Raw genomic sequence first — 22,718 nt, forward strand, 5'->3', positions numbered from 1 at the left:
AAAATGGAACATTGTGGCAGGAAAAAATGGGGTGCAGGGAGATGCCAGTATAGTGAGGCACAGAATTTGCAGTTTTTAGGGTGCAAGCATCATTCAAGGTCGCAGTACTTTGTGATTTCTCCTTGGGCCTGAAGAGACAGGACTGTGGAACAGCTTGAAGGAATGTGTCATGTAACAGTAATAATGATAATAATTAAAAATAAAACCTTGTGAAAAGTAGTAAAATCTTCTAAGAGATTGTGACTTAGCAGAAGGTCCCCACTGCTGCACAGAGCTCTGTGCTGTGAGTGACCACTGCGTGGATCATTTCCTTGTCTTGTGGGTGGTCTCAAACTGCTGCTGTGTTCTGTGCTCATCCTCCTCTCTGGCCTTCACAAAATCAGGTTGTAGTGACTTGCACTTGGCTATGGGTATATGACACTGCTGGAGTGCCAGGGATTGGTTCTGGTGATGCTTGCTAACAGCCAAAGGAGCTGGTGTCAGTGCAGGATGAAGTTAGAAGAGCTTGTGATTTGTCTTGCCTGTGTAATATATATTTTCAGTTAATTAACCTTTTCTTTTGCTTCTGAAGTAATTCTTGCAAGCCCTTTCCTGTTTTGAACAGCTTCCTAATGATGGCTTTGGCATTTGCTACCTAAGAGATGAGGTCACGGAAATGGCAGGGGCTGTCAAATCAGGAAATCTCACTCTGATCCTATCCCATATTTGAGTCCTTACTCATTGTGCATATATACCTGTACACACACACTTCAGAACTACACTGGAAGGAGTCAATGCAGAGTGCAGAGTTAGGAGAGGCTTTTGCAGCCTCTGTTTGACCCAGTCATGTCCCAACATCACCATACAGGCCTCAATTACACATGCCCCTAATACTTTTTCCACAGGTCCTGCTGCATTCGATGAACAAACTAATGATACACATTTAATGAGCAGCTACTCCACAGCTTGTTTCCCACTCATTGCTCAATTTGTGGCCCCAGGCCTTATTTAGAACATGTTGTTTAAACATCCCTTTGAAGACAGGATTATTAGTCCCTTGGGGCTCATCTATCGTGCTCATCAAAGTCCTATGCAGTGTGTGGAAAATAATTCATTTTCATTATGTTTCTGTTAGGTGAAGAGACACAGTTATTCCTGTTCAGTGGATGGAATGCTGAAAGACAGAGAGATAAATACTCAAAAGTTTTAAGTGTTTGGGCCCTTAGTTGGAGAAAACAGGGATCTGGGTTTTTTTGAAGTTAGTGTATTTCATCTCATTGATCTGATGTTGAAACTGTCCTTTCGGCTGTGATTATCTCTGAGCCTTTGTAACCCTTGGAGGAAAAGATCACAAGGCGGATGAGGAGTGTCCAACAAAATGAGAAACTTTGTGTGAACAGCTTGTTTTTAAGCACCTGTCTTGCATGAAGCATGAGGAAGGGACAGATGGAGCAGCATGGGTGCTGTTACCTGCTGTGCTGATGGGTTGCTCTGGCTGTGAAGACAATGTCCCATTGCTTGTCCTACACGATGTATGCCAATTTCTCTGAATCCATCTGCAAATCAGGCAACAGATGCCCTTGCTCTGAATCTCCTGTGGATTCCTTAGTGTGACCATCTCAGCCCTGAGAGCCAGGTGGCTCTGGTGAAGGATATGAAATGATATGATTAGAGTATATAAATCAGTACAGGTACAACTTAAGTTACATGGATGCCTTTGCTGCTTAGTGTTCTTTGCTTCTGGAACAGTAGACAACTATCTGTTGACCTTTTCCTGCCTGGTTTAGTAAAATTTTAGCTTTAGGAAGCGCTGACTCTTCTGTCCATCTCCCTTTTTCCATCCTTCAGGGTAATTACTCTTCCTGTGCCACCAGTACCATTCCCAGATTCAGTCCTGATTCTTCTTCTTTCTAACAGTGTTGGCAATCCTGTTACCCTCTTGGTGTTTTTTTGATCCAAAACATGTGGATATAAAGCCTTTAATAGCTCAAGTCTTTCAGGTGAGCGTTTCAAATTCATCTTGAGACAGTATCAAAAACCTTAAATTCAAGAAATGAAAATTTGATCAGAATAGTTCACAAGAACATGAAAACTACCTGGTGAGAGAAGGTTCTGTATAGGAATCATAACTAACAGCCACACCTATAGTAATGGCAACCTTAGAGGCTTTATTGAGTACTTGGCAAAAAAAAAGAAATTATTAATTTTGTTACATTCTGCTAAAAATGTGTCACATTTCTCTTGTAATTTGTGTATGCTAAATAATACAAATGTTGTGTTTTATCAACCTATGACACAAAGCTCTTTTCTAATTTTCCTTTCTATTATAACTGATTTCAGATTTTGTTTCTGGTAGTCTTTTCTTTACCAGATGAACACAAGACAAAATTGTCAATTCCTTTACTCAAAAAAAAAAAAAAAAATTAACAGTTATCAGAAGAAAAATAATTGAAGGCATAAGAGAAGAATGCTTTGAGCTAGAAAGTCTCCCTGCAAGTGTCTGGTTACTATAGCAATCGCCAGGGAGCACGTGACCAGCATGGCAATTGCAGGGGACTTAAGAGCCTTTTCTCTTGCCCAAGTTTGGTGTCCTCTCAGCAGAGGTGCTATGTGAGGTCACATCCCCACAATCCCCACTCCCAGATGGATGGACAATGCAAAAGATCAATTTGCGGCTCCCACTGGGCAGAAAATGGCGCGTTCAGTTGATGGATTTTCGTTTGTTTGATCTGCAGCACGCCACAGCTGAGGGCAGGATTTTCTCCTCCGTGGTTCAGCACGTTTTAAATCTACTTTTTGGCCATTGGTTTGTGTAGCACTGATTGCTGTGTATGGGTTTTGTGGAGCACTTTGAGCTAGGCAGGCAGCCCTACTTCTGCAGAATTTGGCTGATAATTTTAATGTGGGAGTACAGTAGAGTCCCAGCAACTCAGAGGTGTTAATATTGAGGGACAAAGTCATTTAGTGTTTCATTAAAATAACCCATTGTTTTAAAGTTAATTTTTTATTTTCACATTTGCTCCCTGTGTCTAGTGAATGTAGTAGCTTGGCTTCAATGATGAGAAAAAAATAGAGGACACTCTTTCTGGAAAGGATGTCCAGTTTGCATTTTGCATGACTTAATTTTTTATTGGATATTGCGAAAGGTAGCCTCTGATTCCTTGCAGCATATAGCACTGCTGACATGACTCTCACCAGTGTTTAAAGGCTGTTGAGAATCCCTCTAAAACATGTTAAATATTGATAGTTCCTTGCTGCTTTCATGGAATGATGCTTTGCTAGAGGACAGAAGCAACAAGGAGTAGAGCCAAGTTATTAAATATACATATTTTAAACACATATACAAGTAGCTAACAGTATTAAACTCAGATGTTAAATTTTCATTATTTGGAATTATTTAGCTTTGAAAGAAGAACCTTTTCTGTAATCCACACTTTTTCAGTATGACTGCATGTTGTCAGCTGTGTCAGATGTGACTGATGATGACAGGGTACTACTCCCTCTTGTCCTTTACACAAGGATGCAGAGACATCCTCTTTGTTTTGAGGTTGCTATCAGCAACAGATACTCCTGCGAGGAAATGAGTCACCCGAGTGTGTGTGGCACAGAAATATTTGCTCTCCCTGTGCTGTGTGGGAACCAGTGACGTCAGGTGTTTGTGCTGTGCAGGTGTTGGGGGTCCATCCCCTGAGACCCTCTCCAGCCTGGCACGGGCAGAGGGGCTCAGCTCCTGCTGCTGTCCAAGCACAGGTGCTGAGCTGGAGACTTCTGAGGAACTAATTTCTTCAGAAATAAGGAGTAAAATGGGGCTGGGATTCCTCATTTATTGTATTCCTACTGGTTTTCCTTTTCAAACATGATTTGTTGAAACATTGGAAGGACATATCAGATGTATTTCCTAGAAGTTGGCTGCCTATTTTTTGGCTCTTCTGTTGTCCTGAGCTGCATAAATACCAAGTCAGTCATGGCTGTGTAATAGAAATACAGATTAAATAAACATCACCTTGTTTTGTGTTTTAGATTCAAAGTCTGTAGCATTCCAGTACTTAAACACTTTTTCTACAAGGACAAGGAATAGGGGGACTGGCTTCAAACTGATGGAGTGCAGGATTACATTGACTGTTAGTAAGAAATTGTTCCCTCTGAGGGTGGTGAGGGTCTGGCTCAGGAGGTTGCCCAGAGAAGGTGTGGTTACCCCATCCTTGGAAGTGTCCAAGGCCAGGTTGGATGGGGCTTGGAGCAAACTGATCTAGTGCAAGGTGTCTCTGCCCAAGACTGGGGGATTGGAACAAGGCGGTCTGTAAGAATTCTGTGCTTTTTAATGGAAAGCTACCATGGGGTTGGAGGAATCTGCTTATTAGCAATTTGTGTTTGTCCTTTATATATTGAGGAGATAAAAAAAAAGGAGTACTTATGTAACTCTGTGTTAGGATTCTTATTTGGGTGATGTGAAATGTTATTTCACTTCTTCATCAGAATAATTGTTCAGATTTTTAAATATAATTAAATAGATGCATAGTTTATCTCTTTGCTGTTACAGCACAGTTTAATGACTCAGTGGTAAACCATAGGCAGCTTTTTCACCCTCCTGTGCTTTGCTGTGTCGTTGCTCTCTTATCAGGGTGGGCCAGATGGCAGCTGAGGTTCACCTCAAGGTAACCAGCAGAAACTCCTGCCGTGGTGGGTCGATAAAATCCCACATGATTATCTGTGGTGCACTGCTGAGTAGACACAGAGCACTTAGCACATGTGGTATTTAGAGGGGGCTTTATTTTAAGCATTGAAGGGACTGAGAGAATATAGGTGTCACCATTTTAACAATTGCAGTATCTGCAATTACTCAGCTGGAATAGCTGAGTATTTTAATGCTTTAAACAACTACCGTCATGTGACAGATGCAGAGGGTTTGCTTTTACGACAGGCCGAGTGAAGATGGGTCTCTGGAGATGACAGTCCACTCCTTGTCTTGAGCCATGTCATGTAAAATGTTGAGTTTCTCTAAGGATTAAGAATTCCTAGTCTGGCTAGGTAATATATTTCTTTACTTAAAAAGTGTTTCTTTACTTGCATTTCAATTTGTGCCTGTTGCTGGCTATCACTGAGAAGAGCCTGTCTTGTTCTTTACTCTCTCCCATTTGTATATGACACACTGATAAGATACCCCTGGTCTTCAGTTTCCAAAATGTGAATGTCCAGTGTCCTGACTTGCTGACAACACTATTTCAATGTTTTTTATATGTAGGTAGTACAGGTGCAGAATATGAAGTAGAATCTGGATGTAGAAAGAGTGTGTGGTTCAAATAGAATATAAAGTTCTAATTTGCATTGTGTAAATTCTGACCATTACAACAAACATCTTAATGGATCGGCTGCTATTAAATTGATCAGGAATTGAGCTGGTCTTGTAGGATTACATTTTTAATTGCAGAAGCCACCTGGACTGCTGATATAGGGAATGACTCTGGGAAATCCTGTCAGACTGATGGTATAGACACGGCTGAGGTAGTGATAAGCCTGCTATCTTGCCCAGCAGCAGTGACCCAGCTGCAGCATCACACTGCTTGGTGCAGGCTGGAGCCACCTGCCAGCAGCTCTGACAGGGACACTCTCCTTTGCCTTGGGTTTACATGGCAATAGCAGTGAGTTTGGGAGCAAGGCTCTGGAAAATACCCAAGCAAAACTGGGCAAGGAAGCCCCTCTGACTGCACTTAGTGAGTTGAGGGGATTCCTGTGGTACCACTGCCCTGAATGCCTATGTACTGCAGTAAGCTTCTGGCAGTGCTTCAGAGACTTTGAGGGAGCTGCTTCACACCTCTGCATCATTTATTTTCAGCTTTGTACAGTAAATTTAAGCTGGGGTGAAATTCCATTGATGAAAGTTGTCTGAAGAGAGGTAATTGTGTGTTTTTAAACTGTTACATGAGGCTGGGGTTCAAATGTGGGGTGGATTAAGGTGAGCTAAGCAGCTGGACTTAGGTGTAATGAATACAGCTTGGAAACAACAGAACTGATGGGATATATCCATGGGAAGTCTCCACACACAAATCCATTTGCTCACCTAAACCCTCATTCATGGGGACTGTCCCATCATAAAGCACCAGCCCTTGCTCCTGGTTCTTTGGGTGCACAGATATGGTTTGGAGATCTGATATCCTCTTTTTAACTGTTGAGGGCTGATCAGGTATGTGACTGCAGCCCTGTTTCAAGCAAGTAAAAAATTACTTTGTGTGTAATTCCCTGGGTTGGAAGTTTGTCTACATATTTTTTTTCAGCTAATAAATTTTGTGTAGGAAATAGGGCACACATGCTATAATTTTTTTTCCTAACTTCTTTAAAAGAGCATGAATGCCTTCAGCATTTCTGACTATTTAGGAATTGCTTGACTGGGCATTTCTGAGGCAGTTTGTGTGGTTCTTAGGGCTGATTTTGTGTTGTTATTAGATCTGTTGTCAGTTGGCACTTGCTGTCACTCCCTGGCTGGTTAGGTTGGTTTGGTTTTATGCTGGATTTCTGGGATCATAGGAAATGAAGTGTACTGATGTATTGTTACTGAGCAAGCGCATTGGTTGTCTTTGTCTACACCTAAAGCTGTACTGCCAAAGGTGATTGCCCAGGATCTGGGGAGAGGAGCTAAGAGTAGTTCATGTTAATAAGGCTGTCATCCTTCAGCCAACTTGTACCTGTGAATTTGGCATGGATTTGTAGCTGGAATACTTGTCACAACAGGCTTTTCCAATATTTTGTTTGTGGGCACTGTCACACTGTACCTTTGATTCATCAGGGAGCTGTGTGACAGTGCAACTCCCATGCACTCATAGAAAAGATGGAAAGGTCAGGTGAGAAATGTGGAAGGAAATTGCAAATTCTCAAACTGTGTGTATCTCTCTCCTCCCTCACACCTTCCAGCCTGCACTTAGCACTGGCTGCCTCCCTGGAGTGCTGCCCTTTTACTCCTCACAGTGACTCCCAGAGAATTCTGCCTTTCACCAGACTTCCATCATTTAAGTCTCTCTGGAATATCTGCTCATTTCCTCGCTATCATGGAAGTCTCTGGCAATACTGTTTCCTTATTTTTTCAGTTTGAAGACTGAAAGTAAATAGAGAAATAAAAATATAATAAAAAGGCCCATCTCTAGGGACAGAGGGACAAGTGATGGATTTGGCAGAGTGAGATCGTTTATTTTTCATCCCCTTTACATCACTGCAATATCACGCCATCTTTGGGTTTTCAGAACCATCATGCATGATTGTCAGTGACGAGAACCATCAGGTATAATTGGCATTTACATCATCTTTACTCTCAGAAATAGCAGAGATTTAATTTTTTAATAGTGCAAGAAACATTGTAAGAAGAAAATAGATAGTACATAATTGCCACATACCCCAGGAATCACTAATTGGGAATAAACAAATATCAGGCAAAGATTGTAAATGGCTTAGTTTGGTACGAGAAAGGGCTGGGCAGGGGGATTAATCTGTGCAAAAATTTGATTAAAATGAGAAATGGGAGATGACCTCTCTCTTTAAAGTGAACATCTGTGTTTCTAAGTTAGAAGAATAGTTGCTTCTCTACAGGTTCCCCAAATGAATTCTGTGGATGTCTGACACTGATAACAAATGACTGTTGTACGTCTTCCCCAAAATCCTTGCTGTGATTGCAGCTCTAATTATGGCATAACAGATGCAGTGTTGTATAGCACCCGCCTTCTTCAAGATCTGTAGCTCCCCTTACTTCTACATGAGTTTTCTCATTTTAGTCTAGAATTTACTACTGCTCACAGTAACAAAGCAGTCGCTCTCAAAGTGAGGAAAAGAAGAAAAGGTTTTGAGGTTGTTACACTGCTCACATTGTTGTTGTGCTGCAGATGTTCGTTGTGTTTGCAGACAGCACGATTGTGGGAGAGTGAATTCATGCCTCACTGCGTCCTTTCCACTTTCTCCAGCCTCTCCTCTGCTGAGTAAGCAGTTAAAGGGAGTTTTTTCTTTTGTTTGAGAAGGAGGGCGACTTACTTGGGCTGGTTTTTTCAGTTGGAAGTGGAACAGTGTAAATCTTTTTTTTTTTTTTTTCTTTTTAAAGCGTTCATCAGAAGAAATAGAAGAATACATTTGCATGTGAATGTTGCTGTGTTGTTCTTCCAACACAAGGAGGAGGTGATTTAATTTAGTAGTACAAACTAACGCCTTGTGTGCTGTGTCAACCCGGCTGCCATTGTCTGCTTTGGTAGTGACAGTGAATCATCTCTTGGGTGTTACAGTTGTGGCGAATGGGCTTGGGGACAAGGAAGGTGTGTGAGCATCATCTGGTGCCGCAGGGCTACCCCATCCCTGGAAGTGTCCAAAGCTTAAGTTGTCCTAAGCTACTGGAGGGTGTCCGTAGCCACCGCAGGGGTTGAAACTAGGAGATGAGCTCTGAGAGTCTTTTCCAAGCCCAGGCACTGTGTGATTCCAGCGGCGTTTCTCCCCTGGAGCATCTCCCCCTTGCCGGGCGCGCCGTCCCCGCCCCGCCGCCGCCGCCACGGCAACGCCGCCGCCGTGTGTGTGCCCGCCCCCGGCCCTGCCCCGGCGGTGCCACCCTCGGCTGGGGCTGGGCGCGGAGCCTGCATGGCACGGCGCGGCGCCGGCACTGCCGCTCGCTAGGATGAACGAGGAGGCGGCCCAGAAGAGCGACGGCGGCGAGAAGTGCAACGGCGGCAGCCAGCGGAGGAAGAGACCCAAGAAGGTGGGAGCGGGACCGGCAGTGCAGCACGATTGTGGCGGGGCGCGGTGCTGGGGCTCCTGCAGCCCGCGGGGATGCTCCTGCCCTGCCTCCGCGGGCGGGAGGCTCTCCCGTCTGTTTCTATGCCGGGTCGAAAGCGTTGCGATGAGCGAGGCGGATGGCTGAGCCGAGGCGGTTTTCTGTGCTTTTTGTTCTGTTGAAGTTGGTGTCGTTCGGCAGTGGATGCTGCTCAGCGCAGGTTTCCCTCGGCTGCCCTTTAACAGAGCCGGTGGTTTGTTTTGGCAGAAGGTGGTATTGGCTCGTGTGCTGCCACGCATCCCTTTTCCTTCGAGCTAGAGAGATGGAGGTTTATAAACCTTTGGTTTATTTTCTGGAGATGTGTCTTAAGGTCATGTTGTAAACAGTGATAGAGAGATCCATTGACGGCCATCGTAGCATCCGTGGTAATTCGGTGATGCTAATGACAAATACCTGGGTAAAAATGTGAGTTAGTCCAGCCACACCCAGTTGCCAGGGGACTTTCTCTGTGTGTCCAGTCTCTCTATCACAAATGGTTGATTTTCAAGGTGTAGCCTGCCATACCCACTGCTTCGACCCCACGCTTGAGGTAATCTCTTTTTAACGGCTTTGTGGCTTTAATTGCAGGCAGCTATTTATTTCTGTTTGGGCTTTCTCTCCCCTTTAGGAGAAGAGATGCCTGTGGTGCTGCATAATTATGACATAAATGGGTTTACCCTTATTCTCCCTTTCCCTTCTTTTTTGTCAATTGCTATAACCTGAGTTATCACACTGAAATATGACAGACTGCTTACAGGATGAAGAAGAATTGTTTAATCCATACACAGCATACACTGATGAATTCTTCAGTCCCTCATTTTGCATAGAATTTGCATTTTAACCAACACTGTTCATGAGCAAGACAAATTGTTACAGAGCATAATAACACGCGGACATGTGTTCGGGGACTTGTGTATGGGGTTGGACCTGGTAAGTAAAAGCTCTTTTGCAAGAGGTGATGCTGTTAGGGCCCTTTTTATCACAGAGGGCAGATTCTGTACCTACAGCCACAAGGGAATGAGGGAATCCAGTCTAAACGAGAATTGGAACAAAAACACCCTCACCCCACCCCGTTGTGCTTGGTATATTGCCTGGATCCCCACACAGTGGGAGATTTTATATAGCATCTTGGCCTTATATTTGAGCAGAATCTAGGAGGAAAGAGGATATCTGCTTTGTGTCACCTCTGAATTTGAAAGGTGTATTTGTGGGGGTATGGAAATCCATATAAGGAAGCAAGAATCAAAAGATGAAGTGACTAGCCAATGTTTTAATTGGACTGTTGGGTTATCTGGAAACAATATCGTATTAGGAGAGAGGTTTTGAAGCTTGAAGGAGTCAAAGTGGGACTTTGGATTGCTTCTTTTTTAATATCTGTGTTTGTGCTTTCTTTTTTTCCCGTTGTTTTTCAAGTAAAGTAGCCCACAGCCTTTCAAGGTTGCGACAGCTGCCAGATGAATGCTTGGAAAGCATCTCTTACATAGAGTTTCCATATTCAGAGTCTTCCAACAGCTGATTCATCTTCATTTTTCAAAAGCATAATATGCTTGGGTATCTTCTTTTACAACTATCAGTCTTTTACAACTAGAAAATACTAATGGGGCATTTTCAGTTGACAAGTATTAAGCCAAAAATATTGTTAATCTCTGAGGTTGGATGCACTAGGTGTTGGTGGCTCAGATCTTATTTTAGATAAGCTCTCACCAGTCTTCACCCTTAGTGACTTCATGAGGAAATACAGCTGGGTTTGATATTTCTTTTAAAACTCTACAAATTTTTCTGAAAACCTCAAAATTGGTAACTTTCTTGATGAGGGAGATAGACCCTGGAATAGCCAAGAGTACAAGAATTCCAGGTTGAATTCCTCTGTGTTTTGACGAGGTAGGCACAATTTATTTTGGGAAGGGAGACAGAAGTGCCATGTGCAAGAGCTCCAAAATCCCAAGTAATGTAGCCTGTTTTCAGGTCCTGAACTACTTTTGCTGAACAAAGCTGCATTGCACCAGCCAATATGCCCTCTATCTGTTCTGCGGAAGTTGATCCCTTTTGTGTGGATAATTAAATATTAATTGAGCTAGATGAGTTTGATCTATGTATTGGGGGAGATGGAGAGCGGCTCTTCTTGGATTCAGCATTCAGCTGGATCTTCTGTATTCCAGGAGGGTGTCCTGACCAGGAAGCCAAGGATGATTTTCTCTAATTTTGACCTGTACCCCCTTAAAAAAAAAAAAAGTGTGTGCACTTTAAAATAAGAAGGCTTCAGCTTTGTCCTCATCCAGGATGGGAAAACTCAATTTTTTTGGTTTGCTTTTGATTCTATGAAAATCAAAATTTTCATGGAGTGGGGAAAATTGCTACTTATGCAGAGCCCAATTTAATCCTTGTGCTGATGGTTGTGGCTTTGTGTTCTTGTGAGTAAGCGGGCTGCCTCAATAGGTTGGTTAATCCAGTGGTAGGGTTGTGTCCAGTTTTCCTGTGTATTTTGCTCCTGTGATAACTGAGATATGATCAGATTTGTGCTTCTGGAAAGAAAGTCCATGTTCACTCAGTTCTAGTATTGGAGAGCAGAGGATGCAGTCATGGACAAAGCTTCTTCTGTGGTTGGTGTAACTTGATGGAGATTGGTGTTGAAGGGGTAATGCAGTGAGTGCCCTGGAATTTGTAATACATTTGTGTTTTCCTTCTGTCTTTTTGCCAAGTCTATGGCAATGGGCTCAAATACTAAATTCCTAGAATTCCTTTCAAGGATGCTTTTTTTCATTCTAGAGTGTTTCAGGTGAAAACCAGCTACTGTTGGTCATCATGTGAAAAAGGAAGCATGTTCCTATATCTAGTACTGAAAGCACTGAAGGTAAAGGGACTTCTAGGAGCCAGAAGTTCTTCCTGAGCTTACAGGTTGTTCATAAATCTCACTGATGGATCAATGCAGAAATAATCCATTTTGGCTTTTTGCAGAATTCTAATCTTGTTACTTATATTGCTCATTCTTTAAGGAAAATTAAAATCTTGGAATCAGACCCATAGTGGAAAAGACTTGCAGGAAGTTGTAATCTTGATTTAAAGGAACAGAAATGAGACTTCCTTTTCTAACCTAATCATAGTCTTCTCTTTTAAATAAAATTGGCTGCATTATGTGAAGTACTTCCAGTGGAAGCTGTATGCTTGCTAATAGAATCATTACAGTGTACAAGCTAATCCTTTTAATTAATTTCAATTACTTAAGACTTTTTATTCCATGCATAAGGTAATTAAGACATAAAGTATTTTGGAATACGAGTATCATGCTGGTCACTTAGGTTCAAGAACAAGAATCCCAATGTACACAAAACATGCAGAGAGGGATTTCCAGAAGAATGAGCCTGCCCTACGAAGAATCCAGAGGAGCTTGGCTTTAGTGTGCTCAAGCCAAGGCAACCTGAGGGGAAAAGGAAATGAGGCTCCTCTGCAGCCTTCTAATAGGTTTAATCAGATAAAAAGCCAAGAGAAACTTAATTATGTATGAGATATGATTTCTCTAACGTACCACTGGATTGGATTCAACTCCTTCGAGGAGGTCCCTCTTGCTTCCATGTTTCTGTGCTTTCCTCTGTGTCATTTACAGTGTCATAAATGCATTACACAGCATTCTACTTGGTGGGAAATGTAGCTACTTAAGTATTTTTAAATACTTGTTTACCTACTTATTTCACTCTCGCAACTCCCAAATTTAGTGGAAAACTGAATGCCATCAGAAGAAGGGTTTGAAGCAGTGACCATCTCTCCTGAAATTGGTGTGGGGACTGGTAGGACAGCAGTTCCAGTCCTCTGGGTGGTGTTTGCCTGAACTGCCCTCATTCCACACTTACAAAGTCCCACTGTGCCTTCCCTTGTTCCTACTCTTCCTGCCCCACTCTGCTGTGATTACTGGTGACAGAAAAATAGCTGTGGCCACTCTGCTCTTGGCTGTTCTGTTTGGTGATCCAACCAGAATGAAGCCAGAGTGCCACCTGAGAGAGAGCACATCCTCTAGCTTTAGAGGAAAGAACGTTTTCCTGCGGTCAATAAGCAATAAATTGAATAGGCAGAGAAGAGCGAATGAGGAAAACCACAGGCTTTTCTTTCTTTCAGCAGTAGATATCAAAAAGACTTTGTCACAAAGAAAAAGTGGTAGTTTCAAGTTAACCCAACTCACTGGTGTTCAATCTTGCTAATTTTACTGGTAGCACAGCTGCTGTAAGGCTGGAAGGTCTTATTCTTCTTTCAGCTGTGGGAGAGAACTGGAACTGCTTTGCTTTCAAAAAAGCTGTAATCCAATTTACATTTAAGTAAACAGGCAGATAGATGGTTCTAGAATTTGCTCTGTAAAGAAGAAACTACATAGAGAGGAAAAAAACAACTTTTTTTTTTAAGTCAAGGACAGGTTTGTTACGAGTGTTAAGAGTCTAACCTGCTGTATTGCTCAATGTCTACCCTGTGCTTTAACATGGTTTGCACTATCATGCATCTGATGCAACTCCACTGCTATTCTTGCGTTATTGAAATCAGGATTTGCTTGTTCCCTTTGCCTTTTATTCCTATCACGAGTCTTCCAGCACATTTTGTGCCAGGTGTAAAACTAAGATTGTAGCTGCAAATGCTTTGCTGTATTTAGCTCTAGTTGCTATGTGTGGTGGTAACAACCCAAAAATGATGTGTATTTCTCCCCCTATGGGATAGAATGCCTCACCTCTGTGTCTTTGGTTGCATCAGCAAACACTGTGCTCCCATCACAACAGCTCCATGGTGAGTGACACTCTGGAGAAATAATTTCCATTTACTTAGAGCAATGAGACAGGAAAATAATTGTGTGCTAGAGCTGAATATCCGAACTGTAGAGCGTTTTGTGGCTTTGTGGTTGTTTTTTAGCATCACAGAGTGTGTAAGACAGAGTGCACATGTCTGGGCCCCATGGCTGAGCCTGGCTTTTCTAGGTCTGTGTGTTCCAGTGTAAGAGGGTCATTTCAGCCATTACTCTGCTCTACAGTATCAATGCAATGAACAATGGACAAGTCTTAGGTCTAACACAACCACTTGGAAGGTTAACTGTGTTAATTATGGCCTTGAAAGGTAAAATATATCTATTTTAAAAATGTGCTTGTTTTTATAAGAGAGTAATGGGAATCTGCAAAGGGATGGAGTTGTTGTAGTGTACCAGCAGATTTGTGCCGGTGCTGGGTTTCACACATGAAGTCTGTGAGGGTAACAAGGAGGAAATTATCTGGATCAGTGGTGGCTGTTACAGGGAACGGTGTGGCTGGTTGAGCCTGCATCCGCCTTGCTCCTGATTTATCCTTCTCAGCTCTTGCTCATTTTCACCAATGTTTGGCAAACATCAAGTGAGTCAGAGAAGCCAAGTCCCTTCTTCCCCAGCCAGCTTCCCTTTCTCCCTGCAGGGTGCCTGAGGCCGGCAAGTATTGCACAGATTGCATCGCACTCGCGCATCTCGCAGCCTTGTCACGCGTTCCTGCGGTGACAGGGGCTGAGCTGGGCTCTGACCCGCCTGTCCTGCCTCTCTGGGGACATGGGGGCCGCTCTGGAGGCAGCCATGCGTTCTCTCTGCCCTCATGGCATCCGCCTCTCTTACCTGGCTGTCCCTGTCAGAGCTGCCGAGTTTTTGTGGCGCCGTGTCCCTGCCTGCACTGGCCGTGCTGTGTTGATGCTTTTGATGACATCTCTGGCTAGGGATGTTTTTTCACTCTACAAATTGAGACTGACATATGTAGCACGTAGATATTTAGGTTAGGCACTGGGAGCCCTGGAGCTCTGAAATGCAAGGAACAGAGGGAGGCCAAAAAAATACTAAGATGGCCAGAGGCTGTTCCATTCTCATTTATTTTCAGGAATTAATTATTTCAGAATCTTTCCTAGCTGATTAAGTAGGCTTCTTTTGTCTTGGTGACAGAAATTGCTGAGCTGAAAATTTGAACTTCCTGTCATTATGTTTCCACTATGTAGGAATAATCCAGTATTTCTGTTTTCAGTAGAAATTTGCAGTACTCCTATTTATTCAGTGGGATCCTAATAGTTTTTCATTTTCTCATTTATTTCTACTTCATTTAATTGTTCTCTGGCACCAAATATAAAAGGGAAAAATATTTAAAAAGTAGACGGAGATGGACCAATGTTTAAGGCTCCCTCAGAGCAGTTTATAAAATTGTGTGGGAGACAGTGAATTACTTCAGGTCAGTTTTGATAAAAAATCATAGTTGAAAGGCCATGCAACTGATTGTGAAATTCATCTTTCTCTATTTTAAATATTAATTTGGGGGATGGAAAATGTAAAAGGTAAAGACGTAATACTACACAAAGAAGGCAGTGTATCCTTTTGAGCATTGCGAGTCAGTTTGGGAATTGGTTTGTCTTCTTCAGGCTTTCTTGAAATAAAATGTTCCTTGGGCATGCAGCAGTTTGGGGAGAGCAAAGGTAGGCACCAACATGCATTATCTCACCTCTTCTGTGCTCCTTCCAGCTGGCTGCACTTGGGTTACAAGCAGGTGCGCCATTTGTAACCTACTTCTGTTTTCTCTGGATTTAGCTTACACACTCACACACACACACACAAATTTAGCCCATGAATGAAGTGCTCTCTGGGGAGTAGGATCAGCTCTGAAGGAAAGGATAGAGTAAATGGCAGTAATTGCAGTTGGAAGTGATTTTCTAGGTTAAACAGTGTACAAGTCTCTGCCACAAGCTGAGTGGTTCAGAAGGGGTTGGTTGATGTTATTTGTTCCATTCAGGCTTGGCTGCTGTGCTAGTACTGGATCTCAGTGAGCAGAGCCTATGGATTTCAACTGGCACCAGGAATGCACAGATTCCTGCAACACTACAGCCTCATGATCAATTAAATCTGATAATTGCTCCACTCCTAGGGCTCCTTTATAAGGCAGGGTTTGAAGTGTGTGTCAGAGTAGTGGAGGCAGCAAAGAGCAGTTGTGATAGTTTTGAAGTACGTGGATGGAAGTGGGAACTGATGTTTATAAACAATTTACACCCTTCTATAGAATCTCTTCCTGTATTAAAAATTGTGCTGCTTTCTTCTGATTGAAAGACTGCTAGTCTTCCTTTTAAAAACCTTTTAGAAGTCTAATACATCTGGCAGCTTTCAGTATCAGAGAGCAGATGTCAACCTAGAAATGTCAAGAAACAGTGGTACTTATTCATGGCGTGAGCTATTAGAAACCTTGTCTGCCTGTGCTGATGGGGACGTGGGTATGATCTAATCAGAAAGTGAATGAATGGGCATAAACACCAGGACAAGGAGGCCCTGGGATGTGTGTGTGGACACTTGGGTGTGTGGTCTGGTGCTGTGTCCCAGCCTGTTTGTGTTTTTTCCCTGAGCATGGCAACAGAACGCACTGAGCTCCAGTCTGTGCTGGAGGTCACCCTGGGTTGGGTACGGCCAGCGGGGCCCTGCTAGCTGGGGAGCTGAGCTCTTGTTGCTGTGCACCTCTGACAGAGCAGAGAGGGGTGAACATGAGAAACAGTAACTCTGGAATGGGCACAGATTTTTCCAATCAATCTGTGATTCATGCTCATTAGCTTTGAAACACTGAAGAAAGGCGCTTTATGAGCTGGCATTTCCATTTGTGCTTTAACTGCTTTGCCCAGGCTGAAGACAGAATGATGACTGCAGCACTCATGAAAACTAGGGGAAGAGAAAGAAGGAAACATGTTCTGTGCCTTGTCTAAAGGTCACTGCCCTGGTTAGAGAACACAGCCTCCTACTCAGCCCTTGGATCTGCTGTTAGCCTCCTATTTGGCATGAAATACAGGTTAGATGGGTCAAGTGTAGAATAATTTCCTTTGGTAACTGTAGGCACACAGCTGATGGTAATTTGGGGTGGGGCTGTGGCTGAGCCCATCCCTAATGGGCTGCAGCTGTGCAGGACAGGTGAGTAATATTAAAAGTAACGAGCCATGGAGTGCCCAGGGGCACTGACCAATCACCACAGGGAACAGAGGGCACACTGGTGCAGTGCATGAACAAGAGGGCATAAAAGGTTGGGCTAAAGAGCAAGAACGAGCAGGTACTTGCAGCCTTCTGAAGTGGTGTGATGTTGCTCTGTATGGGTAGATGCCGGAAACCTTTGGAAACTGTATCCTGATATTCCCTGTATCATGGCCATCCCCACTGTGATGTGTGTTGTGCCAGGTAACAGTTACCCTCAGAGTTGGGGGGGAAGGTGTGAATATTCCTTCCTGTACTTTGTATTCCCCACCTGAAAGACTAGCCAGGCTTTTGTTGTTGCATTCATTTCTAATTAGTGTCTTGTGATAGTGCAGAAGGTGTTTCTCAAGGAAGGGAGGGCCCTTGCAGAGCTTGCAGCCATTGCAGTTGTGTTTGGTGGTGTATGTGTGTGCAGGCTCGTGGTTAATTATACGTGATGCCGTGTGCTCCCCCCTGCTCATCAGCAGAACTGCTTTTTTCACAGCCACATCCCCAACAGAAGCAGCAGGCGATGGCTTTCAGTTGGAAAACAGCTGCCAGGAGCTCATTATGCACTAATGTACACTTTAAGAGTCAAGATTGCTCCTTTGCAGAAGGAGCTTACGAGTGTGGCCCATTCCAAATGTGGCTGACAGCAATTAGGATAGTGATGTACAGCAGGCCTTTCCTAGAAATCATTGTAAAGCGCAGGTAATATCTCTGAACAGAAATAATATGGTCTGGATTGTACTTATACAGCACTTCTGTATATGGTATCCCAATTTCTTTTAGTGATTGAGGAAAAAAAGTCCAGGTGCAAGTCTCTCCTGCACATTGTAGTTTCATCCAAATGGGAACCAAGTGCATTTCAAAAACCCAAACCAAACAATTGCTGAATGTGAGTGGTAAATAGAGTTAAAGAAATTCACCTTTTGGATATAACCTAAGTGATGGAGATATGATTACAAACTGGTTTGGTATGAGTTGGAGTAAGGGAAGCTTCATGTGTTGGATGTTGATGCTGGAACCCATAGTTAAGGGTGATTCACATGAAAAGGCACATTTGAACTGGGATCTTCTTTTCTTTTGTCCTACCTGTCCTCTTGGGAGGAATAATGTGATTCTGAATTTTATTTTGTTTTGTTTTTCCTGAAGGAGAGAACAAATATTTAAGCTTTTACTGAAAATTTCTGAGAAAATGGATGTAGTTGATCACCATGAAATAAAAGCTGTAGTTAATACAGAGGAGACCGAATGCCTCAGATTGCAGTCTTAGAAGCCTCTGAAGTCTTATAGTCTCCAAAGGCCATAATGCAGCTGTGGCATTTGTAATTTTGTTTAAAAATAAGTTCTGAGGGTGACCAGGTTATGGGTTTGGGTAATAGTGTTCCAAGCCTGAGGCCACAGGCAGACAAATGGTGTGAGGCAGCTCTGCCACCAGGGGAATGCTCTTCCTTGGAAGCAGGGTCAGAAATTCATCTGGGTTTGAGCTCCTCTCTTCTGCCCTGTACAGCTTATGGTGGGCAGGGAAGGGATGGAAATGGATAGCAGAGAGTATAGAGAAAGGTGAGGCTGAGGTTTTTTTTTGTGAGGGTTTCAGTGCTTGACTAGATCATCAGGGAGAGGTTTTTTCACTATTATGTGCTTATAAAACCCCTTTATTGGTACAACTTGAAAAGCAGGTAATGATTTAGTGCTTTTTTTCTAAAAATGTCTAAAATGTAATTTGCAGGAACATGAAATGAGAGTGTGATTTCCATTGCTGTAGTGCTTGGTTTGACCATGTGAGATTGGGCTGCCATTCTGATGGTGGTGATATTAATGTGAACTCATTTTCTCAAACAGCATTTTTCATTATTGCAGCTAATGTGCTTTACAGGAGAAAATTGGTATCACTGCAGGCAGTTACTTTGCAGTGGTTTGCCTGGGGCAGCCTCAGGTGCAAGTGCCAAAACAAGGCTGAGGATCCTTCTTTTTAAAACCCTGCCTCTTCTCTTCCTGCCCTTTAGTTTTCACCCAAAGACCTCCTGAGCCCAAAGTCTTTTCTCAGGGATTACTCCAAGTATTCAGGAACTCATTCAGGTTGGATGTGCCATAGACCCTTACCTTAGCTGTGTTCAGATAAAACCCACAGTTCATTTTTAGAACCTGAATCAAAGGTTGCTGAACTTTATGGAAGGATTTTATTAACTTCAGTAATTTTGACTGCTTTTTAGTGGCTTTGGAATTCATAACATCAGAAACAAGTTGAGTATTTTCTTGTTTACCTTTGATGTTTATGGCTACATGAATAATAGAATTAGGACTGGTTTTCAATATACTTAGAATTTAGAATGATTGATAAATTCTGAGTCCAGGTGTTTAATCCTTCTCTGGAAAATTTTTCCTCATTACCTAATAAAATTACTGGCTGGTTTTATTGTTCTAATAATGACAGCCATTAGTCTATATTGGTGTTTGTGGAAAAGATCTAGACTGGTAAGTCTGTGTCCCAGTGTCTGCCATAAAATCCAGCAGATACCTGTGAAAACATGCAGCTGCTTCTCTTCCTGAAACATTTCAATTCACCTTTAAATTCTAAAGGCAGTTCTCAGCTATGACCTACTGCATCTCAGCAGTGAGGGTTGGGTAAGTCCATGCCATGCTGCTTTCAGGTGGTGAAATGTATAGGTGGATTATTCCAGGTAACATTACAAGAGTTTCTTCTGGAGAGAGTTATTTTCACTAATTTTTATTTTATTTTTAAATTATTTTTTCTAACCTTCAGAGTTCTGTTTCTCTGGTTTCCTACAAGCCTCCCAGTACTGTTGGAAATCAGGATGAGTTTCTGGCAAATCAGTTTGTGTCATTGTTTCCAAAATGTGAAGTTCCTCTTTATTGTGCTTGAATCTGACCACCCTGGCACTGCCCTGTTAGATGAGACAGAGCCCCCAGGCTGTGGCAGGTTTGGAAGGTGATTTCACTCGGGCTGTTGCACTGTTCTGCACTGCTGGAAGCCTTCCCCAGAGTTTTGCTGCGCAGGCAATGCAGCCTTGAGGGTGATCGCAGAGGTGGCACATCCGCACAGCGCTCCAAGGACAGAGGGAGGGGACATGAACTGTGAGATTGTTGGGATCAGTGGCACTTGGGGCAGATTTCTCTCAGTGCAGGAGTCATGTCCGGGGGGTAAGGACGATGTCATTGGATGCATGTGCTGACAGAGAATACAGTTAAGATTTACTTACTGTCACATGTTTTTGGTCTCCAGAATTTCAGTCTCCTGTTGGCTGTGGTTCAGAGCAGTGGGGAGGGCAATGCAGGCAGTTATTAGTATGAAATGAGTGTGGAGAGGACGAGCTGCTGATACAGGAGAACTACAAACAAAATTCTGGGTGCAGAAAGCCCTTACAAATAACAGCAGGGATTATTAGGGGCTTATTCTGTTTTCATTACTTTTTGAATTACGAGGTATTTTGGGAGAGAGGTGAAAGAAACATAATTTCTTTACATTGATCTCACTCAATCTCTATTAAAGTTGATCTGAATCTTAAGTTTGGCCTTAAAGGTTCAAATGGTTGCTGAAGCCCTTTGTCCACTCCAGCCACTGTCACTTCATGCAGTGCTCAGAGGATTTTTTTCTTAGGTCGTTAAATGCCTTCCATGTATCTGTTTCCTCAAATAAAGAACTATTTCTTCAGCTGTTCTAAATCAAGAAATGTTTCTGTAGCCTCTGGGAACTTATTAACTGCAGGGGTTTCACAACTGGATTGCTGGCACATAATATAGTTGTAGTGAAATAAAATGGAGGCTCAGAAAATTATGGAAAGGTTTTAGAGAAAGTAATTGGAAACCCAAAAAGGAATAACTTTTGGAAAAAGAATTGTGTTTTGATTCTAATAAATACAGGGGTTTTATCAGCATCTCTCTACTGTATAGATATCATGTTGAAAATGCTCTTTATCACCCCTTTCCTTAATTTCTTCTTTTGATATTTTTACAGAATATGCCTAAAACTTCTGTCTCTCTGGCCTTGGCTGCCAGCCAAGCATTTTGTTCAGAGTTTATTCAAGCTCCTGTCCTTATGCCATTGGCATTGTCACCCCTGTGCAGGTGCTGGGCTCCCTGAGAAGGGAGTGTGACAGCAGGCAGTGGCAGCCTGGGCATGGCCAAGATTAATGAGAGCAGCTTCCTTCCCCACCACCTTCCCTGTCTTCAGCAGAAAAGGTGCATTCCCACACCTTGTCTCCTTGAAAAAAGATCTCATTTTGGTTTTGAATATAAAGAAATGAACCCTCAATGACCTGTGCAGTACGTTTTCACAAAACTTTCAGTCTGGGGGCTCCAGACTCGTGTCCTCCTGGCACTGGTGACAGGAGTTTCAGCTCCTCCATAATAAGTGCTATATTTTCAATCATTCTTTATTAAGTCTGGTGGTATTTGAGGCATGCCAAAGAGGGCAAATAACATTGGACTTAATTTAGACTGCTGCTTTAAAAAAGTGGAAGGCTCTAAAGCAGCATGGTATTTTAGTTCTTTTGGTGTTTAATGAGTAGATGGTTTGAAATATATCTAATTCTCTCTCAGGTTCACTAGTTTTTTTCTATTTCTGTGTTGGAGCTCTCAAGGTGTTATTGTTCAGAGTAACTTGGGCATGACACTTGAGCTTCATGTCATCTACTCTGTATTTGCATTTGTTTATTAATTTGAAACCCTATACATATTTATTTCTTGTAGTTTACATTTTAAAAAAGTAATTAATATTTAAAAGCCTGCAAGAGTGTTTTCAGAAGGGTTTGTATCAGTTTGGCTGCATTTATTTAAACATTCCTAGGTCAGTATGAGCTTGTGTGTGTCACCTCAGAAAAGTTTAGTTGAAGGTGCTGAGAATGTTCAGGGTAACCTGCTAATCGCAGCCAGTTTAAAAGGATGTTATGTCACTGAGACTTTCTTAAATCCCAGGCTGCAATCTTATAATTCCCTTTGGTAAAAGGCATTTCGGGGCTTTTACTGTGCCATTTTAGTATGAGTAGTGCTGCTTTTAAAGTGAATATTGGAGATAAACTCTGTTCTTCATTAATGACTTCTGGAGCGAAGGAAGAATGTACCCATTTTAGTAATTATTTGTAGACAAGAGGTGGAGGGGTTGACTTCAGATGGCTGTAATGGAAGTTACAAATGAGGAAGGCTGAGAAATGTTAAGACATAATCAACAGTTTTTCTAAAAAAACATGTTTAGTGTGGGGATGGTGTGTGTCTGCTTTTTTCCTGTAGGTGCATATGTGCATCTCACAGTGGGGAATTTCAGCTTTAAATAAGCATTTCTCTCTGTGCAGTACTTTAATGAACATTGAGATTATCAGCTCCGTGATTTACTGAGATAAATTTTAGTAATTTGAATAACATGTACAGAATTAGCAGGAAATAATTTCATATAATTTGATCCAAGCCCTCATGTTTCAGACTACGAAGACCTACTTACTCACTAGGCTTTTAAAAGCATAACTGGTTGAAAATTAATGAACCTCTGCTGCTGTCTTTGATCTTTAAGGTCCCTTCCAATCTAAACCGTTCTATAATTCTGTGACTTGGTTACACCCTCTGTGTGTCAACAAAGGAGACGGAGTAGGTTAACAAAGGGATGGTTGATTTTTATGCTGGAGGACAAAGACCACTTGAGATTGTACCAAAATTCACCTGACAAATTCGTAGCCGGTGTTTGAACGGTGCCAGTCCCCGTTTTTACTGAAATAAAGTAGAAAAAAACCAAAATGCAGTGATTTTAAAATTAATTTCATACTTTGTCTTATCTATGACAATTTCTGGTTTGTATGTTAATTTCTTGAAACAAGTGTCCAAATCAAAGACAAATCTTCATGACTCAGATGTACGTTGGAATTAGCGTTATCTGCAGCAGGCTTGGAATACTTTCCTCTGATTATTTTCCTCTGAAGATTTTTTTTTTGTACAACCAGGCAATGCTTTTGAAGAGACAAATGGAGTAAGGAGATATCTCTGTTTGTGTTGGAAATAACAAGTAATGCA

At 42.3% G+C, this 22,718-nt stretch overlaps 1 protein-coding gene across 10 annotated transcripts in view; it reads left to right on the forward strand.

Annotated features, from left to right (window-relative positions):
* The first annotated feature begins 8,520 nt into the window (after positions 1-8,520).
* Positions 8,521-22,718, forward strand: part of ANK2 (ankyrin 2) — a 180,130-nt gene continuing 165,932 nt past the window's right edge. For 5 of the 10 annotated variants that reach the window (XM_074541927.1, XM_074541934.1, XM_074541925.1 and 2 more), the window contains exon 1: positions 8,523-8,698. In XM_074541927.1, coding sequence (XP_074398028.1) covers positions 8,618-8,698 — 81 coding nt within the window. In that variant the 5' untranslated portion in view covers positions 8,523-8,617. Of the gene's footprint in view, positions 8,699-22,718 lie in introns of all 10 variants that reach the window. The other 5 variants (XM_074541909.1, XM_074541911.1, XM_074541926.1 and 2 more) reach the window with 3 other exon arrangements.

This window comes from Zonotrichia albicollis, chromosome 5, assembly GCF_047830755.1.
Source record: "Zonotrichia albicollis isolate bZonAlb1 chromosome 5, bZonAlb1.hap1, whole genome shotgun sequence".
Classification (NCBI taxonomy): domain Eukaryota; kingdom Metazoa; phylum Chordata; class Aves; order Passeriformes; family Passerellidae; genus Zonotrichia; species Zonotrichia albicollis.